Consider the following 22,711-nt stretch of genomic DNA (forward strand, 5'->3'; position numbering starts at 1 on the left):
ACGCAAAGCAGCCCAAGCGGCTCTCGACACTCCCGCACAATGGCTCAATCCGCCGCCACTGCCGAAGCAGCCTCACGCAAGCCTATGCATTTCGGAGAGCGAATAAACCTTCCGAATCCCCGCACTCCATCCGACTCGCTTGCCACGGTACGCCGTGACCAAATCCGAACCATGTGGGCCGAGGTTGAGGCAGAGCATAAGAACCATAGCTCGCAAATAACTGTTGACACTTTCGGCGTGTCTGATAAAAACCTCTCATTGACGGACACATTGAGAAAATGGACTGAAAAGACCCGATCAAATCTGTTTTTGCTCAACTCGCTCTTCGCTCAAGCAAAGACCGATTTTTCACTTCTCTTTTGTTCCTGTTTTTCACTGAGCATCTTGTCGCGAGTGAACGAACAAAGTGTCTTTTGCGTATGTATGCGTGCTTGTACGTGTGATGCTTATGGCAACTATCAATTTTTGTGAATTCTATACGGTTTGACTATTGGAGCTTAAAATGAATCGTGAAAAGCAAAACGAAAATGTTCGTTTGCCAATTTTGCAAATAAATATACATATTACAATACAATAGCCCAAAAGATGCGGAAAACATGAATAAATAAACATATACACGAAAAAAAACTAAAAACACTTTACTCAGACACTTGTTTGGTTCTGCTCATCTAAAGACACTTTTTCTGTGAGCGCTTGACCAAAGTGTTTTTCTAAGTTGTTATTGTGAGACACGATCGTGTGTCGGGCTCACCCGAAAACCCGAAACACATAACACAAGCGAAGAGACAAAAAGTGTTCTGCTCAGTGAGAGACCGTGTCTTCGTGGTCTTTTTCGGTTTTGTCAGTGACGAGACAGCAAAGGGAAAAAGTGTTGACCGTCGTTTGCGAGCTATGATAAGAACTGTTTCGCATTTGTGGCTGAAGAGGGTCCGCAGGTTAAGGCGGACCTTGAATCCAAATTCGATGACTGCTTTACAGTGTACGAACAGTGCGTTGCTGATCTCACTGATCAGCTCCAACAACCAGCAGTCCGTCCTTCCGCACAGCCAGATTTTCACGGCGGCTGCAGACTCCCCCCATGCGACATAGAAGTATTCGCTGGGGACTACGTCCGCTGGCTTACGTTCCGAGACCTTTTTACTGCGATCTATGTACAAAATCCCAGTCTGTCTCCCGTGGAGAAGTTGTACCATCTCACCACTAAGACTAGTGGTGATCCGAAGGCCATAGTGGAAAAGTCTTCACTCACCAATGACGGTTTCGAGGCGGCGTGGAATGCCCTTCGTGACCGGTACGAGAACAACAGGCTCCTTGTGACCAACCAGATAAACATCCTCCTTTCGTTGGCTTCCATCGGTTCCGAGTCAAGTCGTGCTCTAAAGGAGCTTCTCAGCACGATCCAAGGGGTCTTAACCGCACTGGCCCACTCCAAGGTCTCAACCGAAAATTGGGACAGCTTGCTAGTGACCATTTACGCCTCCAAATTACCGAGGTTGACACGGGCTTTGTGGGAAGATTCCGTCACCACAAAGAAAGAGATTCCTTCATGGAAGGAGATGGAATCCTTCCTCAGCCAGAGATATCTGACGCTCGAAGCCATCGAGGGCAACCCGTCCGCTTTACACAGTTCGAAAAGCGATTCGCATCCGTCACCTTCCCGCAGCAATCCGTTCCGGTCCCAAGGAAGTCCTTATCCTAGGAGGGTTCACTCGTTCAAGACCGCAGTGAATCCAAAGAGGAGCACGTGTGATCTCTGCTCGAAAGAGAATCACTCAATACGGCTATGCCCTTACTTCCTCCAGATGAATGCTGATGCTCGTTCCAGCTGCATCAAACAAAGACAGCTTTGTCTGAACTGCAGCGCGCGAGGCCATCAGATCCGGGAATGCCAAAGTGTCCATAACTGCAGTACTTGTGGGGACCGACACCACACGCTGCTGCACCGTGGCAATCCAATTTCGAGTGAATCCACTGTCGTACCAAATCCGAGTTCTTCTGACGCGCCGCCCAGCGTTCAAAATTATATTGCCTCTCGCCAAAAAGCTGTCCTTCTGGGCACGGCTATCATTGATATTTGCCATCTGGGGACAAGTTTCCGCGCCCGCGCTTTAATCGACCCGGCATCCGAGACAACGTTTATCACGGAACGTCTCTTCAATAGAATCAAGTTGCCGTTCCAACTCATCCAGGCACAGGTCTCGGGCCTTAATCAGACAGTATCCGCTCAAGCCAAGAAGCTCTGTCATTTGGCCATCCGTTCCCCGACGATGCCGGGCTTGCACTTAAACGCCACAGCCTACGTGCTGCCGGAACTGGCGGGTAACCTGCCATCCTATCCGATCCCGCAAAATTCGTTGCAAAACCTGCCGAGCCTGACATGGGCGGATCCGACCTTCTATGAGAGTTCACAGATAGATGTCCTGATTGGAGCGGATATCCTTCCGTCCATTCTATTAAGCGGCTCACAGACCAACATCTGTGGCTCTCTTCTCGGGCAGGAAACCATTTTCGGCTGGGTACTTACAGGCCCAGTGCCTAAGGTGATGAATCATATCTTATCGTTTTCGAGTCAAATTTCAAGACAACCTATCAAACGGATAAAAGACTCGGGGTCCTTCTACAAAAGCAATTTCCAGCTCCCTCCGCAAAATTTCTCGAACGGAAGGGAATATTTCCAATGCTCCGTTCCGAATTCAAGCTTGAACTTGAATGTGAATCCGTCCTTAGACCAACATAGCCTCATCAGACCATGCAACCGCGTGGCTATTTCCAATGTCCTAAATGTGCCTCTCATCCGTTCCAAGCTCGGTACTAATGTGCCTTCGACTCCTTTATTTCAGCGTAGTTTTCCGTCTCCAGAGATGGACCCACGTCCACGTGCCAACCGCACCTTGGAAATCAGACGTTCACGAGGCATCAATTCCAATGTTCAGAGCAGAAACTGTAACAGGGCAACCGAGCTGTTAGCACCCCAGGCTAACAGCCTGTTATTCCTCTGCCTCGCTCTCGGGCTCTCGGTTCGGTGCGCTCCCACGATCCGCACGTCGCTCACGATAGTCTTAGCATGTAACATACAGGGAGTTACGTTTCCCACCCCGCTACAAGCTGCCGTCGTGCACATACGCGCACCTACAATCTACATATATACATACATAAATACATGGAACATATTTATTGGAACCACTCTGTCTTCTTCTTTTGGATATTTTCCCACTCGTCGCTGGAAAGCCGCTCCGGTGATCCGCCCTCCTACAAACACTAACTAACCCGAGCTCTTCACGACATTTGCAATCGCGTACTTGGCCAGATCAGAACAACAAGCTTCAAATCAAACAAATATCGAACATCGAGTCCTCAACAGAAGTTCCCCAAGTCTGCCCAAGGATTACTCTCTGCTTCTGATCTGCCTCTCTATCGGTGTGCCTGATTGTACGTGTACGTGTGTGTTTGTCTCGTCTCCCTCGTCTCACCATCGTTTCGGGCGCGCTCTGGAAGAGGAAACTGGAACTGGAATTGGTATTGCTGGAGTTCTGGAAGCAGAGAGCCTCTTCTTCGTTCACTTCTTCGCTTTCTTGGCGGGCATTCGCGGCTGCGTGATATTGCCCGGATCACACCAGCGATCAGTCGAAGACGAAGACTTGCAGTGAACGCGACGTGTACCTCCGCGAACACGCGTCCTCCAACACATCCGCTCTTGCATTCAGCTCGTTAGATCGTCGTCAGCTACAGCCAGATTGTACTCCGCACTCAAACCCTCTCTCGCCCGATACCAAGTAAAAGATGGCCAAAATCATTTTATTCTGTGTGCTGAGCCTTTTGGCATGCGCTGCAGGTTAGTACAAGTCCAATATTTCTATGGAATAAGTTTCTGATTTGTGTACGGATTTTTCGTTGGGAAATTTCTTTAAAAATGTACGAATACCGATTGGTGGCTTTTTGAGGAATTCCCATTAACATTAAAAGAGTTACAATTAATTTATATCCCTGGATATAATACTAAACGATTAGATAAAGTGGTCCCAAAGAACTGTAGAATTAGATGTGCTTCGAAATCTATTATCTGTGTAATATCTAAAATTTCCTATAAGTTTCGCAATTCTATTTCCAAAACCGTGCTTCCAACGAACTGCACAAAATGATGATCTGGCCAAGTGCTTGAAAAAGTCTAAGACCCAGAAACTGGCCCGAACGAATGAATAATGCATTCTCATCATTATATCTGAATCAAAGTCTCGGCCATTAAGTCTGTTCGGTGCTTTTGCATAAATTTTTTCCATCGCTCCGCTCTTTTCTCATCGATTACCTGAAGCTGAATTGCACTGTTCCCGTTCCCGTTTTGGACCCCACCAGGAGCCAGAGCTCTTTTTTAATATCAAATTTCGTTCTGCTTATCCCAGTCGCCATGTCCATTATAATGATTTGCCTGCTAACTGGCCGGAGGGATGCTAGGTGCCAACAAATAACTAGACTTGGCATCGGTCCCGCTGCCCGGGGGGCCCGGGGTATGCCTCCTGCATCCTCCAGCATCAAAGTCTGGGGCAAACACTAGCATTGACTTTGTGTGCATCATTAGAGACGTGCTAAATTCGCGATCTCTCCAGGAGTATCTATCGCTGGCCGAACGTAATTACCTTCCGAAATTAAAGTGCTCGAAAATAGACGGCTGTAGGGGGAATCTAAACGAAATACTGTCCAATTATTGGGTTTCCCGATCCCGTTCCCGTTCCCGATCCAGCTCCAGCCCATTCCCCCAATCGAGTTCACGTTCAGAGTCAGAGTCAGTGTCAAATTAACTACAATTGGATGGTGTTTGGATGAGAGGGGAGAGAAACTGGACTTCCTTCACGTTAGCTCCCTTGAAGATATTGTTGTTTCTTTTTTACCTCGAATTCTATCCGTTGGATCCGTTCCAAGCGAAGATTGCGATCTAGTCGGATTCATTTTGGGGGAATTAATTCTCGAATTAGGTTGGATCCCTCTCTGAGATTTGGGTTGGAGGAATAAATTGGTCAATTAAAATGAAATTTGAGAATGTCTTCAGCTTGTTCTTTTGCTTCTGCCCAGGGGGATTGGTGTTCTTATTGGTTGGTTCTATTGAGAGATGGAAATCTCAGCTGCTCAGATGCATAATAAATCCGCTCGACTGCTGTCAGTCTTCACAATCTTCCCATTCATAAATCTACCCTCGGATCGGTTGTCGTCTCCGTTGTCTTTCGGATTTAAATCGCCGGAAATAATTTCATATACAAACAGATAGCCACACAGATACGAGTGCTCGTGTGTAGGTATTGAGGTGCAAGTGAGTGGACAAACATTGGAACCCTGTCTATGCCATATCCATAGACATACCCTTGCCTATATCCATCCACGACAAGTGCCATAAATTGCCAAGTGCCTGGAGGTGCCTTTAAAGTATTTGTGTTTATCTTTTGAGCCGTTCTCAAAGGGCCAATACCAACACACACACGCACACACCTATGCATGCGTCCAGTTGCGGACGATTGTTGAGGCATTGTTCCCATCCGGGGCTCACGGTCTTGCCATCAGTGCCGTCGCACACCAGCCTGCATATTCGGTCGAACCTGTCACGGAGGACGAAATCGTCGCCCTGGCCCAAAGCTTAAAGGCCAAGAAGGCTCCAGGCCCTGATGGAATCCCCAACCGTGCGGTAAAACTGGCGATGGCATACAACCCGCACGAGTTTGCTAAGGCATTCACGCAGTGCCTGCGGGAAGGTCTATTTCCGCCGCAGTGGAAGTTGCAACACCTGGTGCTATTGCCAAAGCCAGGAGAGCCGCCGGACGATCCCTCCTCGTTTCGACCGATTTTCTTAATCGACTCGCTGGGGAAGACTCTGGAAGAGATAATCCGTAGAAGACTGGACAACGCCGTCGAGGATGCTGGGGGACTTTCACCAAACCAATACGGCTTCAGGAGTGGGAGGTCAACGGTGGACGCCATAGGCAGGGTAGTCGACATAGCCTCCAAGGCAGTGGAGGGAACTCGATGGAAGGGCGGCAAGAAGGAATACTGCCTGATTGTCACCCTAGATATCAGGAACGCCTTCAATACAGTGAAGTGGGAGTGCATCCTGGACTCACTTAACCGGCGCGGTGTACCCCAATACCTTCAGGCAATCGTAAGGAGCTACTTCGAGGGGAGACTGCTGGAGTATAATACGGCGGCCGGCGCGCAGACTCACGGCATAACGGCAGGCGTTCCCCAAGGATCAGTGATGGGTCCCCTCTTATGGAACATTGCCTACGATGGAGTCATGAAATTAGCACTTCCAGGCGGATGTCAGCTAACCTGCTACGCAGATGATGTCGCCCTGACTGTGGTAGCCAAGCACCTGGACGTCGTCGAAGCAAATTGCGACACCGCAATCCAGCTGATTGCAGACTGGCTCCGTTCTGCGGGACTAGAGCTAGCCGCTCATAAAACCGAGGCAGTATTGGTGAGCACCCGTTCGACTGTGGAGACCGCTCACATCAGGGTTGGCGACCAGAGACTATCGTCGAAACGAGCCATTCGGTATCTGGGCGTGATGATCGACACCAGGCTCAGTTTCCGTGAACACCTAAGCTACGTCCAGGAGAAAGCGGCAAACACGAGTCGGGCGCTGTTCCGAATACTGCTCCGATCTGCTGCGGCTTTCGGACCATATCCGACGACGCTGCCCTAGTACTGGCGGGTGTCCTACCTATCGACCTTCTGGTGCTTGAGGAGAGGGCCGTGGCCGAAGCCATCCGGGCTGGCGCGGCAAGGAGAGACGCGCGCAAGCAGGCCCGTGAAGGAAGCCTCAGAGCATGGCAAAGCCGCTGGGACGGCTCTGATAACGGACGGTGGACACACCGCCTGATTCCGGATGTCCGATATTGGATCGGCAGGCGACACGGTGCGGTCAATTTCCATTCCACACAGCTTCTGAGCGGACACGGCTGCTTCAGCCATTACCTTTGGAGGTTCGGCCACGAGGACTCGCCGAACTGCTCGTGGTGTGGCGACGCCACTGAAGACGCTGAGCACATCATTTTTCAATGTGGGCGCTTCTCACTTATTAGGGAGGAGTTGTGGCGAGCCGCCGGCGGGCAGCTCACGCCGAACAACTTGATCGAGGCGATTGTGGAAGACCCCATGGTATGGTCGGCCTGGAGCAACTTTGCAGCCGGCGCCATGAAGGAGCTGCGTAGGTGCGAGCGCCGAAGGAACGAGAGTGGCTAGGAGGAACCATGGTCCCTGCGAAGCAATGCTTTGCGGCCGTCCCGCAGAGACCCGGAACTTACTGCCGGTCTCTCCAACTCAATACAGCTCCCTGTCTAGCTATAGTTAAGTCCCAGGCTTATAAAATTTAATAAAATTAAGAGTTAATACAGAAAAAAAAAAAAAAAACCTATGCATGCATGTAGGATACAAACAGATGACTGTTTAGCACGCTCTGAGAGGGCTAAGATCTTTTACCTGTTGGAACCAGCCAGAACCGTCACTATCATCTTGCATTGTTTTCTCTCGTCCCAGAGCACCCCCCGAGCAGGGAATGAAAGCAGAGCTCTTCTCGGGTCAGCGATTACATAAGAGTCTGCCGGCCGCCTGCTCTCTCTTTCATTCTTTCATGCGTCTTTTCAGTGCTTGGGGCTGACCAGAGCACCCACCAGCCACCAGCTAATTAATGTCATCAGCACCTTGATTCCCCATCGGATTTTGTGTGTAGCTGCCGGAGGCACAACTCCGGGTCAGGGACCGCATAAATACTCCTGGTCATCATCATCATCAACATTATCATCATGAGTCATAAATCATGTGTCCAAAGTTCTTCGTTTGTTATTCTTTTTATAGAGACAATTGCCGACTGCTTTTGGTAATCCTATTTAATGATATTTGTCTTTGGCTTCGTTCTGTTTCTGGCTCTGGCTGTGGTTGTGGCCTCTAGCTTCTGGCCATCTCTGGCCTGGCTATTACGCATGCGATGTCCGAAACTGAAACCGTTACTACAATTATTTCGGTTACGCGTTGCGATTTCATAGGTGTTTCGGTATTCAGAGCGGGATCCCCGGATGGGTTTTGGACTTGGGAATTTCGGGGTTCGTTCACCTGCAGAAGACCCCCACTAATTGTTTGCTTGTGCTCTTCCGGGATTAGGTCAACGCATTACGACAATCCATTTGGATGGAGTCCAGTACTTTATCAGCCGGATGAATCCCTATTCGCCGGAACTGAACTACTTCCTGGCCTACCAGTATTGCCGCTCTTTGGGCCTGCAGCTGGCCTCGTTCGAGACCAAGGAGAAGGCCGAATCGATGACCACGTATTTGAAGAATGCCGGCTACGGCAACTACGATTTCTGGACCTCTGGAAATCGCCTGGGCACGGGCATGTTCCTATGGATGAGCACCGGTTTACCGTTCAATGCCACCTTTGACTTCTTCGAGAACTCGGCGGACGCCATCCAGGCCGGCCTCCTCGATCCCGTCGATCACAACAGCAACACCTCGCCCCAGCGCACCGCCCGCGACAGGTAAGTACGCCAGGAAGATCCCCCATCCTCCCTGTCCGGCCCCAGTGTGTATCTCTCCTTACATCGCTCTCTGTTTTTGCACTCTCCATTCCATCTCCAACTATAGCAGCAGTGGCGCCGAGAAGGGATGCGTGATCCTGAAGCAGCCCACGCTCAAGTGGATGCCCGAGGACTGCTCGGCCGTCAAGGTCTTCATTTGCGAGCAGACCCGCTGCTACTACTACAACTACGGCAGCATCCCGGTCTCGTCTGCGCAGGGGTAAGGACACTAGACGAAGGCAGCCACTAAGCGAACAGAAAAGGCGCGAATAAGATCAAGCCAGAATTGAGAGAAGAGAAGAGTAACGAGGAGAAGAGAAAAGGAGCAGGGAAGAACGATGAAAGAACCATATTCATAAAAGCAATAAACAAATTTAAATATACTATAATTAAAGTTAATTAATTCGCTATACGAACGGCCCGCTATAGCGGCAAATAAACCGCAAGGATAACCTGATTAAACGAAAGTTAATTTAGTTGACCACAAACACACACACACACAGCCACACAGAACACCCACCCACACACACACACACCAACACACACACAGAGACAGAGTGCAAATCTAAATCTGATTCCGATTCCCAGTCCGAACAAAAGATATTTGCCAAAATAAAACAAAAAACTGAAACTCAAAAATAGGTGAGCTAAACCCCAAATCGTTACAAATCTACCATAACTACACACACACATGCACGCAGGCAGACACACACACACACACAGATAACCGTGTTGTGTGTGTGTGCCTGCGCCTCAATCTATGCATACATCTATAAAGATTACATCTAAAGACTAAAGACTAATGCGAAGCTCTTAGCTAACTTACTTACTAACGCCGTCCAAAAAAAAAAAAACAAACGTTCGAGATGTCAGAGATTTCAAAATCGATCCAAATTTACACAGTTTTTATTCGAGCAAAAACTACCAAAAGAATCCTTCCTTGTAGACGCCAATGCGATAACCGAACCACGAAAATTAATGCAATCTGATATTTAAAGAGATATTTAAAGGAATTGATATTAATCTTAAATCAGTTTAGAGTTCCTTTCAGAGAAACTCATTATTTGAAACCTATTCTAAAAGAGAAGCAATTTTGGGAACCAGAATCATATAAAAGCAACTGCAGTTGCAACAAATGTGTCCCCAGTTCTAGCTCATTTGATTCCACGTAAAATTTCATAGCGATCCTGTTTCAGATTGCACTAACTTTTCCCCAGTTCGATTCCATATGAGCGCCGAAAGAATCTCGCTAAGATCTACATAGATCTAAAACCCTAAATACTCTACGTAATATTTTGTTTGGTGGTTTGGGGCTTAGCTTCCTTAGATGTTCTCGCCTCTCGTTGTTGTTGCTGTTGTTGTTGTTGTTGTCGTTGTGGTTGTCATGATGATTTTTGTTCAACTAACTAACTTTAGTATAAGCAGCTTAAAGCTCGAACTTTCGCACTAACCACGACCACCAACTCCAGCCGAACCGCTCCACCGTGCCCCCTCTACTCCTCTGTTAAGCAGCAAAACTCAAATGGCAACTGTTTTCGTTCTCTTCTCTTCCATCTGCCCAAACGCTGTGCCACAGACGTCCCATCACCTCGACCACGCCCAGAACGCCTGACGGACTGATGCACCTGCATGCCGCCCCCACCACCACGCCCCTACCCCTGCTCATGTCCACCACTGGAGGCCTGTACACGGCCGCCAAGGCCAAGTCGTCGCCAGCGATTGCCCAGCGCCTGGCAGAGGAGGCCAGCTCGCCGTCGTTCCACTCCTTCAAGCTGAACCAAGATCGCTCGCTGGCCGACAAAGATGCCATTGACGTGGAGGTGGACGACCAGGATACGGACATGGATGCCGAGGAGCACGACGAGCACGAGCACGAGCACGAGCACGAGCACGAGGCGGAGAGCGATGGCGATGTAGAGGGCGACGATCACGACGGGGATAACGATAGCTTCAGCGAGCATGCCCGCGAGCTGATCGGCGATGGCGAGGGCGATGACATCAAGGAGCATGTCTTCCCGCTGCACGACAACGAGCTGCACCACGAGATGCACTCCATTGAAGAGGTTCAGCAGCAGCTGCAGCACCACGACGATGATGCCGCACCAGCTCCCGCCGCCGCCGCCGAAGAGAGTGTCAGCGTTGAGCACGAGACGGAGGCTGACGGAGACTCTGAGTCGGAAGCAGAAGCCGATTCGGAGGCCGAGTCCCAGGCCCCTGGACAGGCCAGTGAGGCGCTGCCGAGCTCCACAGAGTCGCCGGCCGCCACCGCCATCGAGGAGCGCATCAAGCAGATTGCGCAGGACTTCCAGAAGATGGCCAGCTCGCAGGAGATGCAGACCCCGCCCAAGGAGGAGGTCTCGCCCCAGCAGTCGCTCTCGCTGAACGACCTGATACGCACCCTGCGCCCCAACGAGCAGCAGATCATACCCCAGATCGACTCCGACTACTCGAACGCCATGCGGGTTCTGGGCAAGACCCTGGTGCCCAACAACTAGGCTTCCCCACTGGCATTGGCCTCCATTAGCATACACTAGACTAAGTTGTGTGTGTTTGGGTCCGGGGCCCACCGACTGTCCCACCCACTGAGGGATTGGGTTCCACTAAGGAACGAGCATTTTCAAGAGCCGGCCGGATAACGTCCGAAAATGTCTTCTCTCTGCGGACCCAATGCGCAGCCTGGGCGGTCCGAGGGCCCCTGTAGAAATTGCCGATCCACACTGATCATTCCACTAGCATATCGGGCAACGAGAGATTAATGGAGCCAAGACACTATTCTATATATAAATACGATATATTGTATGCTTTAATTGTATGACAACCACCACAAAAAAAGGAAACTCTTGATTTAATAAAAACTACTGAGTAAAATTAACAATCAACATATATTATGTGAAAGAATTCCCTGTATTTGTATATCACTGCATAGGTTCTGTGTTACATGATTGGAACTCTTGATTTGACTGGTTTATGCTCTACCCAAACGATTCAATCTCTCACTTGAAGGGGTCTTAAAGTAACTGTGAAATGATTTCATCGATAGAAACCATCAAACCACTCCAATAAAACTGTTACGAGTGTCAGTAAACCTCTTAGAAGATGATGCTAATCTCGTTCACTCCGTCATCATAGACCATCGTTGGATCCATTCATATTCTGTCTCTGGACAGATCCGCAGACATGCTCGTATTCTATAACGGCTCTGGGGACTTGGCCATGATCAAATCATAAAGTGGTTAGGGGCCTGGGGAGGGGATTTATTTGGTTTAGTCGAAAAGAAGATGAAAGCCAATAATCGTAAATTAGCTGCTCGGGCTCTAAAAACTGAAGTATGTTTGGGATTTCTTTTATTGCAGCAGCCCCAGAGGCGGTCCCCGGCCGAAGCGATCCAGAAAGAACAAATAAATTCGTTGGCAGGCTTACATCACTTGGTTGGGTCGTGGTCGTGGTCGTGTTCTGGTCCCTCCGTCTGTCCAGTCGATGCCTTCGGTGTCTGCATTCAAATCTGCAAATCATCTTTCTTAATTTAAAGATTCGATTCGAGATTTCGAGACGCATACGAAGACGCATCACATCAAGTTTTATGTGTGTCGGTGTCGCTCAACAATTGGATGAAGATGAAGATGGAGCTGCGGCGGGCCAGCCAGCAGCGGCTGTGGCCACAACGCATTAACCAGAAGATCCCCGAGCTGGCTTGCAGACCCAAAGGTACGATAGTAAGCCGCCCTGGCACCGCCCCTGCCCCATGCCCACCTGCTGGTGCTCCATCGTCGTCTCCATCTTCAGCTCCACCTTCGCCCTGACGCAGACGAGAGTGACTTCGTTTGAAGTTCTGTTTTGTTGACTGATGTTGTTGTTCTTCGTGCTGTTGCTGCTGAAAGTGGTTAATGAAAGAAGCACACACAGATACTCGCGCATACATACATGCATTCTCGTATAAGGTATATGGCAGTCGGAGCAGGCAGATGTGAAGACAACCTTGAAATGTATAAACAAGTATAGCAGAGTCCAAAGAACGAATATATAAAAAAATGGTTCTGTTCTCCTCTTTGTGCGAGCACCTCAAGAGCTTGAGGAGCATTCCTTGGGTAAGAACGGTAAGATGAATTTCAAATCTCTGGAGAATCCAGATCCATCAATGGACCCAGCGGCGTAAGTATAAACTCTGACCTAAAACATGGGATATCTTGGCTAATCTGTCGAATGATTCATTGCGTTCAGTGCTTTGCTATGACCCGGGACTGGGCTTTGCCGCCAGTGGACCTTCAGAAGCCCATCGGCTATCTGTGCCACGCCACGCCCATCCACGAAGAGCCCCAGGAGTCCCGCTGCGTGTAGAATTAATAGTTACGTGCCAATAATAAATTAATAATTGATTAATATTAAATTGTATCCAAACTTCACGCCTGATCGCATGCCGAAGCCGAATCCGATCCACGGTAGAGCATAACCCGCATAAATATTCATGGAATGGACAGTTCTGTTGACATAATTAACGCAGATCTATGGTGTCGAAGGAGAAAACGGGGGATTTCCTTTAAATGAAACCAAACTAAAGTTGGGTGTCTTCTTGGAAGCGCTGTTCGGCATCAGGTTAGAACCAGCTCGAGCTGTGCTCCGGCTCCGCCGGCTCCTGTTACTATTATTTAATATCGACTCGTTTTTACATATGTATGTGTATGTACGGCTTTAATTAACACTTGAGCAGTCAGTCCCCCACCAGCCCCTTAACGGGAGTAATAATAAATGTTAATGACAGAGTATTAGATTTATTATACCCGATACTCAAAATGAGTATTGGGGTATATTAGATTTGTGGTAAAAGTGGATGTGTGTAACGTCCAAAAGGAATCGTTTCCGACCCCATAAAGTATATATATTCTTGATCAGCATCAATAGCCGAGTCGATTGAGCCATGTCTGTCTGTCCGTCTGTCCGTCCGTCCGTCTGTCCGTCTGTCCGTCCCCTTCAGCGCCTAGTGCTCAAAGACTATAAGAGCGAGAGCAACGATGTTTTGGATCCAGACTTCTGTGATATGTCACTGCTACAAAAATATTTCAAAACTTCGCCCCGCCCACTTCCGCCCCCACAAAGGACGAAAATCTGTGGCATCCACATTTTTAAAGATACGATAAAACCAAAAACGTAGAATTGTAGAGAATGACCATATCTTTAAGACTGCGGAATCTGAATTGGATCGTATTATTATTATAGCCAGCATCAAGAAAACAATTTCATTTTTTGTCGCCCTGTCTCTCTCTAACACACACGTAGCATAGGCGGCTTTGCTTGTGTTAGATCTTACTATAAAACGTGTATCTCAAAATTTCGCGCCACCTCCTTCCGCCCACACAAAGGACGAAAATCTGTTGCATCCACAATATTGCACATTCGAGAAAACTAAAAACGCAGAATCATAGATAATGACCATATCTATCAGATTGCTGAATCTGGATCAGATCAGATCATTTTTATAGCCAATAGGAACAAATCAATTTGCAGTGGCTACGCAGCGCCCGACGTCACGCTCAGACTGATTTTCTGTCTCTCTCGCACGCACTCTTTGTCGTGTCGTTTAATATTAGCGGCGTCTGCCGGAGGAGAGCCATACTGACTTAGTATCGGGTATAACCGTAGAGTTGCGGTGTCCGCAGCAACTCACAACGTTCCCCCTCGTTAGGCTTCGAATCTATGTTACATGTCTGTCTAATCGATTTGTGATGATAGCTATATAAACGCTGACTAGCGATAGAGCCCAAACATTTGTACAGATTGAGTGAACGGGTAAGGTTGGGTCCGATAGAGACAGTGACATAACACACTGATGATTTCAGATTTGAAAGTATAATTACACATATATTCAACTCAATCTGTTAATAAGTGTTACTACAGATGTAATCGCACTTAATTGACAACCGACAACGCAGAGAACTTCTGTATTTTCCCCAGTCGGATGGAATACAATACGACTAGTATAATCGTAACTATACGAATGTAATGATTACTTCTTCCCAGATCACAATGAAGTTTCTGTTGGTGCTTCCCCTGTTTGTTGCCTTGGCTTCGGCCCAGATTGGCGGATTTGGAGGTGGCCTGGGTGGCAACCGCCTGGGTGGAGCCCTCTCGAATGCGGCCAACAGGGTCCAGCAGGGAATCGCCAACATTGCCAGTCAACTGCCTTCACCGCAAAGCTTACGAATGTGCAGAACTTTGGCGATTTCTTGGTAAGTCTTTCTTCATCTGTCATCACCAGAGAGAGGATCCTTATTGAGATTACTTTCTTTCTCAGGCGCAATCTGGAAAGAATTATCTGTCCGCTGCAGACAAGGCCCTGCACGAGGGCGTCTTCGCTGCACGCAAGAATTTGGTGGATGCCGGCAACGATGCCATTGCCAAGGGCGCCTCCAGCTACCAGCTGGCAGTGAATGCCTTTTCGGATCTGACAAAATCAGAGTTCCTCTCGCAGCTGACTGGCCTCCGGAAATCGTCGCAGGGAGCGTAAGTTCATCAGAATCTAGAATCTTCCATTCCTAAATTAATATCATAATCCGTACGCAGATCGAAGGCCACAGCCAATCGAAAGCTGCCTAGTGTGCCTGCAGGAGCCAGCATTTCCGAATCCTTTGACTGGCGTCAGAAGGGAGGCGTTACTTCGGTGAAGTTCCAGGGAACTTGCGGATCGTGTTGGGCCTTTGCCAACACCGGAGCCATTGAGGGCCATATCTTCCGAAAGACCGGCACCCTGCCGAATCTGTCCGAGCAGAATCTGGTCGACTGCGGTACCCTGGAGTTTGGTCTGAGCGGGTGCGATGGTGGTTTCCAGGTGTACGCTATGTCATTCATCAATGATTAGCAAAAGGGCGTGTCCAAGGCCGATGGTTATCCGTACATAGACAACAAGGATACGTGCAAGTACAGCAAAAGTCTGTCGGGTGCGCAGATCACCGGCTTCGCCACCATTCCGCCAAAGGACGAGACGCTCATGAAGAAGGTGATTGCCACTCTGGGTCCCCTGGCCTGCTCCCTGAACGGCCTGGAGACTCTGCTGCAGTACAAGAGCGGAATCTACTCCGACGAGAAGTGAAACGAGGACGAGCCGAATCACTCGGTTCTGGTCGTGGGCTATGGCTCGGAAAAGGGTCAGGATTACTAGATTGTCAAGAACTCGTGGGACAAGGTTTGGGGCGAGGAAGGCTACTTCCGCTTGCCACGCGGCAATAACTTCTGCGGCATTGCCCTCGAGTGCACCTACCCCATAGTTTAGTTCTACTAAAATTAGTCCCAGCTTGTAACTAAACGAGTCAATAACAAAAATGTACGAATACGAACTTCCCTCGCTAAAACTCTATATTTGATCTAGAGCTATCTGTTTACTTGGGGAAATCAGATCTCCTGGATCCTAGACTTGCATGCCCAACGACAGGATATACCTTAAAGATGAAACCATTTCAGAAATTGAACGAATATATAGCGATATTAATTTAATAAAATGAGAAAACATGAGCCACACCACTAAGTTTTGGACTGAGGCTTACTTTTATATAGATTCTTGAGTAAACCGCAGATCTCTTGTGCTGGCAGCTGTTACTGTCCAATGTTGTTATTGCCGCGGTCATACGCGAATATTGAGTTTTTGGTTTTTAGAAAAACTAGGATATTCCAAGAAACTAAGCAGGACGACTATCCATACAGTATATAGATGTGCCAGTTCATGCACCGAACATGTCACAAGCGAACTTTCTGGATGAGATCCCAGACTAACGCGACTAAGATCGCGACTAACGCCGCGACATCATGAGCAGCCCATTCATACGCCGCCGAATCAAACGCAGGGCTTCAGCTTCCAGACGAGTACATTTTACAGAGGACCTATGTACCCTACTCTTCGTCACAAACCGAGTCGTATCCGATCTTTTCCACTTGTTCATTTATTAATGCTAAGCTAAAATCATCCTTGCTATATCCTTTATCGAGAAAGCTATCCCAACTACAAAAAGGCGTGGCACGCCGAGATAGGTTCACTAATAGCGGAGAAAACCAAATGTTTTTGATTGGGGAAAATGTCCTTAATCCTTGATAAAGACTTCATTAAATTAGGGACATTTTTTCGACCACAGGAAGCCGTCGTACGCCTAGATCGGCCCAAAAATATCCAAGAAAACTGAATATCCAAAGCAAATAAGAAAAGAAAGCAAAGAAATAACAAAGTATCAGGGACAGATTTCTAGTCAGGGCGGGCTATGGCATGACCCGATTGGGCCTCAAATAAGAGAGAAAACATGATATATATTTTATTCGATCGGGCCCCGAATAAGGGAGAAAACAAGATATATGTTATATGTCTGGGGAAAATATCCTTAATACTTGGTCCTTGATAAGGACTCCATCACATCAAGGATGTTATTCCGAACACAGGAAGCCATCGCATGACTAGATCGGGCTTCAAGTAACGGAGAAAACAACAACTCTTAACTTGCGACCGCTCTAATTATCAAAATAATAATAATACAATAAAAATCAAAAATAATAATTATACAAAAAAATTATGTCGGCGTGGCTGAGAATTCTATCTAGCTAGTAATATTCGACGGAATATCAAAAGTGAGGAATATATATAATATAACTAGAATTCGTCAGTGTATTTACGGTATAATTTAAAAATGAGACGGTATATTTACGGTATATAATGGTATATTTTGTCAATTTCATCAATCTATTAAATTTCATTTTCAACGGTATATAAAAATCCAATAAAAGCAAGTATTTAGAATAGGCCAGTCAAGGCCAAAATTGATTCATTAAACGGATCAAATTATGTGGGCAGGGCTGAGCATTCTATCTAGCTAGTAATATTCGACGGATTATCAAAAACGAGGAATATGTAATATAGAACTTGAATTCGTCAGTATATTTACGGCATATTTTTTTAATGAGACGGTATATTTCTGATGGTCGGATTGGGTACCATCCCTAGTTTGACAACAATAATAAAAAATTACAAATTAAATAAATTGGGCAAAAATTAAACGATATTAGGAGTGACAGGGGAGAATTCATGTGCAAATCAATGGTACTGCCATGAGAAATGGCGACTGTGCGTCATATGGAAGGCCAACGAGCAGCATTTTTCCTGCAGGTGTATTTTGGACAGCGGAACCAGCGCCAGCCCACTTTTGAGAAAGTGGGCGTTGTCACGCTTTTGCAAATCCTAATCTCGAGCTTCCTTCTTCCAGAAATGTACTCGATAGTGCATGTGCATAGAGTTTAATCCAAAGAGCCCCCCCCCCCCCCCCCCCTCAGGGTCATTTCGCATTTTACCAACCAACACACGCGCACAGCCAAAGTCAACCTCCTAATCGTTAATACCCTACCCGACTAACGACTAACCACCATGGACGAAGATATTATGAATGCTGTAGAATCTCTTTTCGGTAAGGACGTGAAGATTGTGGACTGCGAGACCTCATCCTCCGTGCAGCAGGAGGAGGTGTTGCTGATCAACGGCGTGCCTGTCAAGTTGGATGGCATCCCGGCGGACGATGTGAGGGCCATCAAGGCAGCGCTGCTCGATGGCCAGATGCCGTCGGTGGAGCATCTGAACCAACTATTGTTTCGCGCCGGCCTGGCTCAGCAGCCCATCGAGGTGGAAACGTCGCTGACAGTCAAGTCTTCCCTTACGACCACCGAGGAGGTGCTGGTGTCTCGCAATGGACAGATCCTGGATGAACGCACCGTGGAGACCAAGGAGCACTTCAATCATCAGTCGCATCAAAAGGAAATCTGGCGTCCCATCAAACAGCACTCGGCTCTGGATCGCGCCACTCCCGAAAACGCACTCAAATATGGAATGAATTCGAATTCCACGCTGGCCTCGCAGGCCACCGACTCTCACGACCGTCCGGCGAATGCTCTGGGTCGTCAACTGAATGAAACCTTCTCGAATGCTTCGCTGATGTCCTCCAGCTCGGCCATAACCGGCTCAGATCAGGTGATTGGCTCCGTTTCATCCACCACAGTTGGCGACAAGAGCTCGAATATAAGCAGCTGCGACTCCGGCCATGACGGCCTCTTCCACAGCGTCTCCATGAGTGCGCCCTGGTCGCATCCCCGCGACACTCTGACAGACTCCATGTACTGTGACATTCCCAGCTCGGCAGATGAGGCAGATGCAGTCTCCATACTCGTAAGATTAGACGCGAAGTCATATCCGTGATTGCTTTTCTAATCCGTTTCCTTGCAGAACACCCATCTGCAAATCACAGAGCCATGCGACATAGTAGCCGTTGATTGCCAAACACCACCAGCTTACGCCAAAGACATGCCCAAGACCGGCAACCTGGACTCGCTGGTCAGCCTGCTTACCAACAGCCAGAACAAAGAATTTGAGTTCACATTTCTGGTTTGTGGCCGTCTGTTCCTGCAGCCGCAAGAGCTGCTTTTGCGTATCGTAGACAAGTGCCAATCAAGACAGGATACGCTGCTCCGGCTGCTCAAGCAATGGCTAAACGTTTGCCCCACCGACTTTCGCAACGAGGCACTGCTCCAGGAGTTGGACAAGCAAAAAAAAGACGTGGCATTGGCAGCCTTTCTAGACGATATTTCTCATTCTCAGGACCAGCGGGATGCAAGGGGACGCACACAACTGCAGTATCTGCTGGCCAAGCAGTCGTCGGGCAGCTCTCTGGGACGACAAAGCAGTATTAAGTCATTAAAACGATTCGCCGCCAACGTCTACAAGATGGACAATGTGCTCAACAATTGCAGCAACCCCTTGGAATTAGCCCACCAATTGTATGCCATCGAGTATGCCTATTTATCGCAAATACGTCTGGAAGAATTTGTGGAAATGCTTGCCAAGGGCGAACTGAAAACGTGCATGTTGCAGACCAAGGCAGGCACCTTGGGCTCCAATTGCATCAGCCACGTAACCATCGGCAGCTATGTGCAGTGGTTTAATCAGTTGAGCTATCTGACTGCCACGGAAATAATAAAGGTGAGCGTAAAGGTGACATCATATTATCGACTGTACACCAATTACACTTATTTTTATATCCAACAGCTTGGCAAGAAGTCCCATCGTGCCCAAATGATTGACTTCTGGGTTGAGACCGCTCTGGAGTGCTTCAACACGGGCAACTTCAACAGCCTTATGGCCATTCTGACGGCCCTTAACTTGACTGCCATAGCTCGTCTCAAGAAAACTGTATGTTCCTTTAACTCTAGGACTCTATGACAAACAAATAATAATATAAAACTCATCACTTTTAGTGGGCAAAAGTGCAGACGACTAAATTCGAGGGCTTGGAACATCAAATGGATCCCAGCTCGAACTTCCTCAACTATCGGTCGACCATGAAGGCAGCCGTCTGGCGCTCGGAGCGGGAGATGGCCAACAAAATCGAGCGTGCCATCATACCATTCTTTTCGCTGTTCCTCAAGGACCTCCATGCCATAAACGAAAGCCACGAAACAAAGTGAGTAATCCTTGCTCGTGACCACTGAATTGTAGAGAATTAACACATATATATACTATTAATACAGATTGGCCGACGGAACCATTAACTTTGAGAAGTGCCGACTCTTTGGCACCCAATTGAGCAACTTTTTCAAGTGGCAACGGCTGGACTGTCCCTACGAGCAGGTGGCAAACGTGGTGGCCTATTTGCAGAAGGCGGAAGCCCTGTCGGAGAATCTACTGATGAAGGCCTCCTACGAATGCGAGCCGCCGGACAATGCCGAGGAGAAGGATCATTACAAAACGCTGAAATCTACAAAGAAATCGAACACCTAATCATTAACGACAATCCGCGGGGAATGACAGGAACCCGAAGACAATGCAATTGCCTCGCACATCTTTTCTTGGCATTTCCATGTAGCGCAGAAACCGTAACAATAATACTTTAACACAGCAATAGTAGTGGTTATCTGTACTTAAGCTTAAACGATGGTATATTTAAATTGAAATTGATTTATATATACAGTGATGGGCATTTAATTAGAAACATCAAAAATATTCATACAAATTACTAAAGTAACCTTTTAAAAGTTGCATTTTAGGCGTTAAATACACAAAAATACATAATTTTAAAACCTCTAACTCATCACGATTGTATTGTTCTTGGTCCTCAACGAATGGTGGCAAACTTCTGAAAATCCACAGTTCCGAACTTGCCGAACGGATCCAGGGGATAGTGTTTGCCCTCGACGGGGGCATGTATGCGAATCTGGCGCATGTGGGTGTCTCGGCCGTTCTGATGATTCGAAATGACTGCGATTTGCAGCATGAATGTGCGTATGGACTTCACATTACCGTCCTTGATGGGCACTTGCACCCAGCCGGTGGGCTCTGTCAGATCAAGTACTTGCAACTCCTGAAGATCGTTGAAATTAGTGCCCGATCGGAGATACGCGATGGTGTGTAGCTCTCGTCCAGCTTGTAGTCGGTGTAGATGTAGATCTGGCTGATGTTTGTCCGCTTGTGGAATTGAATGTTGACCAGGTGCGGCAATTGTCCGTCTGACTGCCAGTAGGTGTCCATGATGTTGTCCCGGAGCCGCTCCACCCCGAATCCTAAATATCAGATATTTCAAAGGAATGCAACATACATAGGCTGAACGGGGAAGCTCTTACCCGGCTTACAGGAAGACAGGCTCCATACAGCTTGGGCGCCAACCTCGCGCACAAGTCCAAGTCGCTCCTCGGCCAGCGGATCCTCATCGCTGGTTGGGGGTGGATTGATTGGTATGTCCTCATCCATTGAGGATGTCATGATTAGCGCAGCTATTTTTAAGTCCGTATTTTATTCCTATTTACTTTAGTTTGTTTTGATTTTCAGTTTGTCAACACCCACTTCCAGCACTACTCTTCGACGCAAATCAGCTGTGACAAACAACGGCGTGCACACGCGTTTTCCAACACTCTCCCTTCGCACATGTGCGACTTTTGAATAAATAGAAAATTAAATAAATAGAAACGAAATGGTGCGTAAACTCAATTTCCATGAGCAGAAACTGCTCAAAAAGGTGGACTTCATTACCTGGAAGGTGGATAATAGCGGCAAGGAGAACAAGATCTTGAGACGCTATCACATACAAAAGCGTGAGGACTATACAAATTGAGTTCCCTCAGCAAGACTGCATCAGCTTGGACACTTGTTTAATTGTATGTGCATTTACAGGTACAATAAACTATCCAGGGAAATTCGCGAACTGGCCGAGCAAATAGCGAAGCTAGATGCCGCCCCTGGAGACGGCGGCCAAGACATCGGCCAGTCACTTTTGCCGACGCCGCCTGCCCGTAATCATGGTAAAACGTAAGTGCTTTCCCTCTAAGATCCATTTATTTTATTCAATAAACATTTGGTGTGCTTGCAGTTCGAATGTCGGAAAACCTAAAAAACGCCACAGACCTGATCGAGCACGGCCATGTTCGTGTGGGCCCCGAAATGGTCAAGGATCCAGCCTTCCTTGTCTCCAGAAACCTGGAAGATTTTGTGACATGGGTGGATCAAAGAGCACGTGCTGCGCTATAACGATATGCGGGACGATTTCCAAATGTAAAAGCGCTGTCGGATTTACCTTTAAGATGGATATTTTTTAATAAAAGTAGAATTACAAACACGAATGGCGTTTTGTTAAATAATCATTTTCAATAACTTTATTACATTTCATATAATAATGTTTAGATCTCATTAACATTATTCATTAATATGGAGCCCAGTCACGGCAAGGGCGTGACTGCGCCTACCCACGCATTCATATACATTCGTCTCATTCAGACAGAATCAGAATCGTTCCGTAATGGCGGTTCAAGGTTGAGTTGGTTATGCCCCCTATTAGTTTCGATCGACCGCCTCTAATAGGTTTCAGTTACAAAATAGGGCCCGGTCTGGCTTCGAAATATCATTTAAAATCAAGAGTTTCCAGCAGAGTAACTGCACAAACTATACATAATAAGGGCTTGCGTTGACAATCATCGATCGTTCATTTGTAAAACAGGGTGAGTGTAGGGTTAGAGACTGAGGTGAAGGTGAAGGGGGTGCCACCAACGGTTGAGCGGTCTAAAAGGTGCTGATCGGATGCGACTTCACAGAGTTAAAAGTAGTCAAGTCGATGGCAGTTGCCGAAGTCAATTCCTTGCTGGTGCCGCAGTCGAGCAGGA

At 47.7% G+C, this 22,711-nt stretch overlaps 4 protein-coding genes and 1 pseudogene across 7 annotated transcripts; 4 read left to right on the plus strand and 1 right to left on the minus strand.

The window, feature by feature from the left end:
* The first annotated feature begins 3,608 nt into the window (after nucleotides 1-3,608).
* On the plus strand, nucleotides 3,609-11,437 carry LOC117195105 (serine-aspartate repeat-containing protein I-like). Of its 4 annotated transcripts, none has more exons than XM_033399759.1 (4): nucleotides 3,612-3,832; nucleotides 8,140-8,515; nucleotides 8,625-8,774; nucleotides 10,131-11,437. In XM_033399759.1, exons 1-4 carry the CDS (start codon nucleotides 3,781-3,783, stop codon nucleotides 11,047-11,049), a joined length of 1,497 nt encoding a protein of 498 aa, XP_033255650.1. In that variant the 5' UTR covers nucleotides 3,612-3,780; the 3' UTR covers nucleotides 11,050-11,437. The 4 variants fall into 4 exon arrangements, with proteins under 4 accessions (XP_033255652.1, XP_033255650.1, XP_033255649.1 ...); XM_033399758.1 differs by having other exon boundaries at nucleotides 3,614-3,832; nucleotides 8,622-8,774; nucleotides 10,131-11,433; XM_033399761.1 differs by lacking the exon at nucleotides 10,131-11,437 and having other exon boundaries at nucleotides 3,609-3,832; nucleotides 8,625-8,778.
* Nucleotides 11,438-14,557: 3,120 nt separating this feature from the next.
* Nucleotides 14,558-15,889, plus strand: LOC108160929 (cathepsin L1). Its single transcript, XM_033399735.1, is given in 4 exon segments — nucleotides 14,558-14,729; nucleotides 14,732-14,775; nucleotides 14,841-15,049; nucleotides 15,110-15,889. Coding segments are annotated over 4 exon segments (1,116 nt in total). The 5' UTR covers nucleotides 14,558-14,572; the 3' UTR covers nucleotides 15,816-15,889.
* A 1,630-nt stretch (nucleotides 15,890-17,519) lies between these two features.
* Nucleotides 17,520-20,378, plus strand: LOC108159020 (ras-GEF domain-containing family member 1C). The gene is made up of 6 exons (XM_017291930.2): nucleotides 17,520-17,687; nucleotides 17,785-18,734; nucleotides 18,792-19,544; nucleotides 19,611-19,754; nucleotides 19,820-20,025; nucleotides 20,093-20,378. The coding sequence occupies exons 2-6, from the start codon at nucleotides 17,943-17,945 to the stop codon at nucleotides 20,340-20,342; spliced, it is 2,145 nt and encodes a 714-aa protein (XP_017147419.2). The 5' UTR covers nucleotides 17,520-17,687; nucleotides 17,785-17,942; the 3' UTR covers nucleotides 20,343-20,378.
* Nucleotides 20,379-20,482: 104 nt separating this feature from the next.
* On the minus strand, nucleotides 20,483-21,413 carry LOC108159021 (anaphase-promoting complex subunit 10). Its single transcript, XM_017291931.2, is given in 3 exon segments — nucleotides 20,483-20,954; nucleotides 20,957-21,121; nucleotides 21,182-21,413. Coding segments are annotated over 3 exon segments (582 nt in total). The 5' UTR covers nucleotides 21,321-21,413; the 3' UTR covers nucleotides 20,483-20,676.
* Nucleotides 21,414-21,426: 13 nt separating this feature from the next.
* Nucleotides 21,427-22,174, plus strand: LOC117194963 (annotated as a pseudogene).
* Nucleotides 22,175-22,711: the final 537 nt, after the last annotated feature.

This window comes from Drosophila miranda (assembly GCF_003369915.1).
Source record: "Drosophila miranda strain MSH22 chromosome Y unlocalized genomic scaffold, D.miranda_PacBio2.1 Contig_Y5_pilon, whole genome shotgun sequence".
Taxonomy (NCBI): domain Eukaryota; kingdom Metazoa; phylum Arthropoda; class Insecta; order Diptera; family Drosophilidae; genus Drosophila; species Drosophila miranda.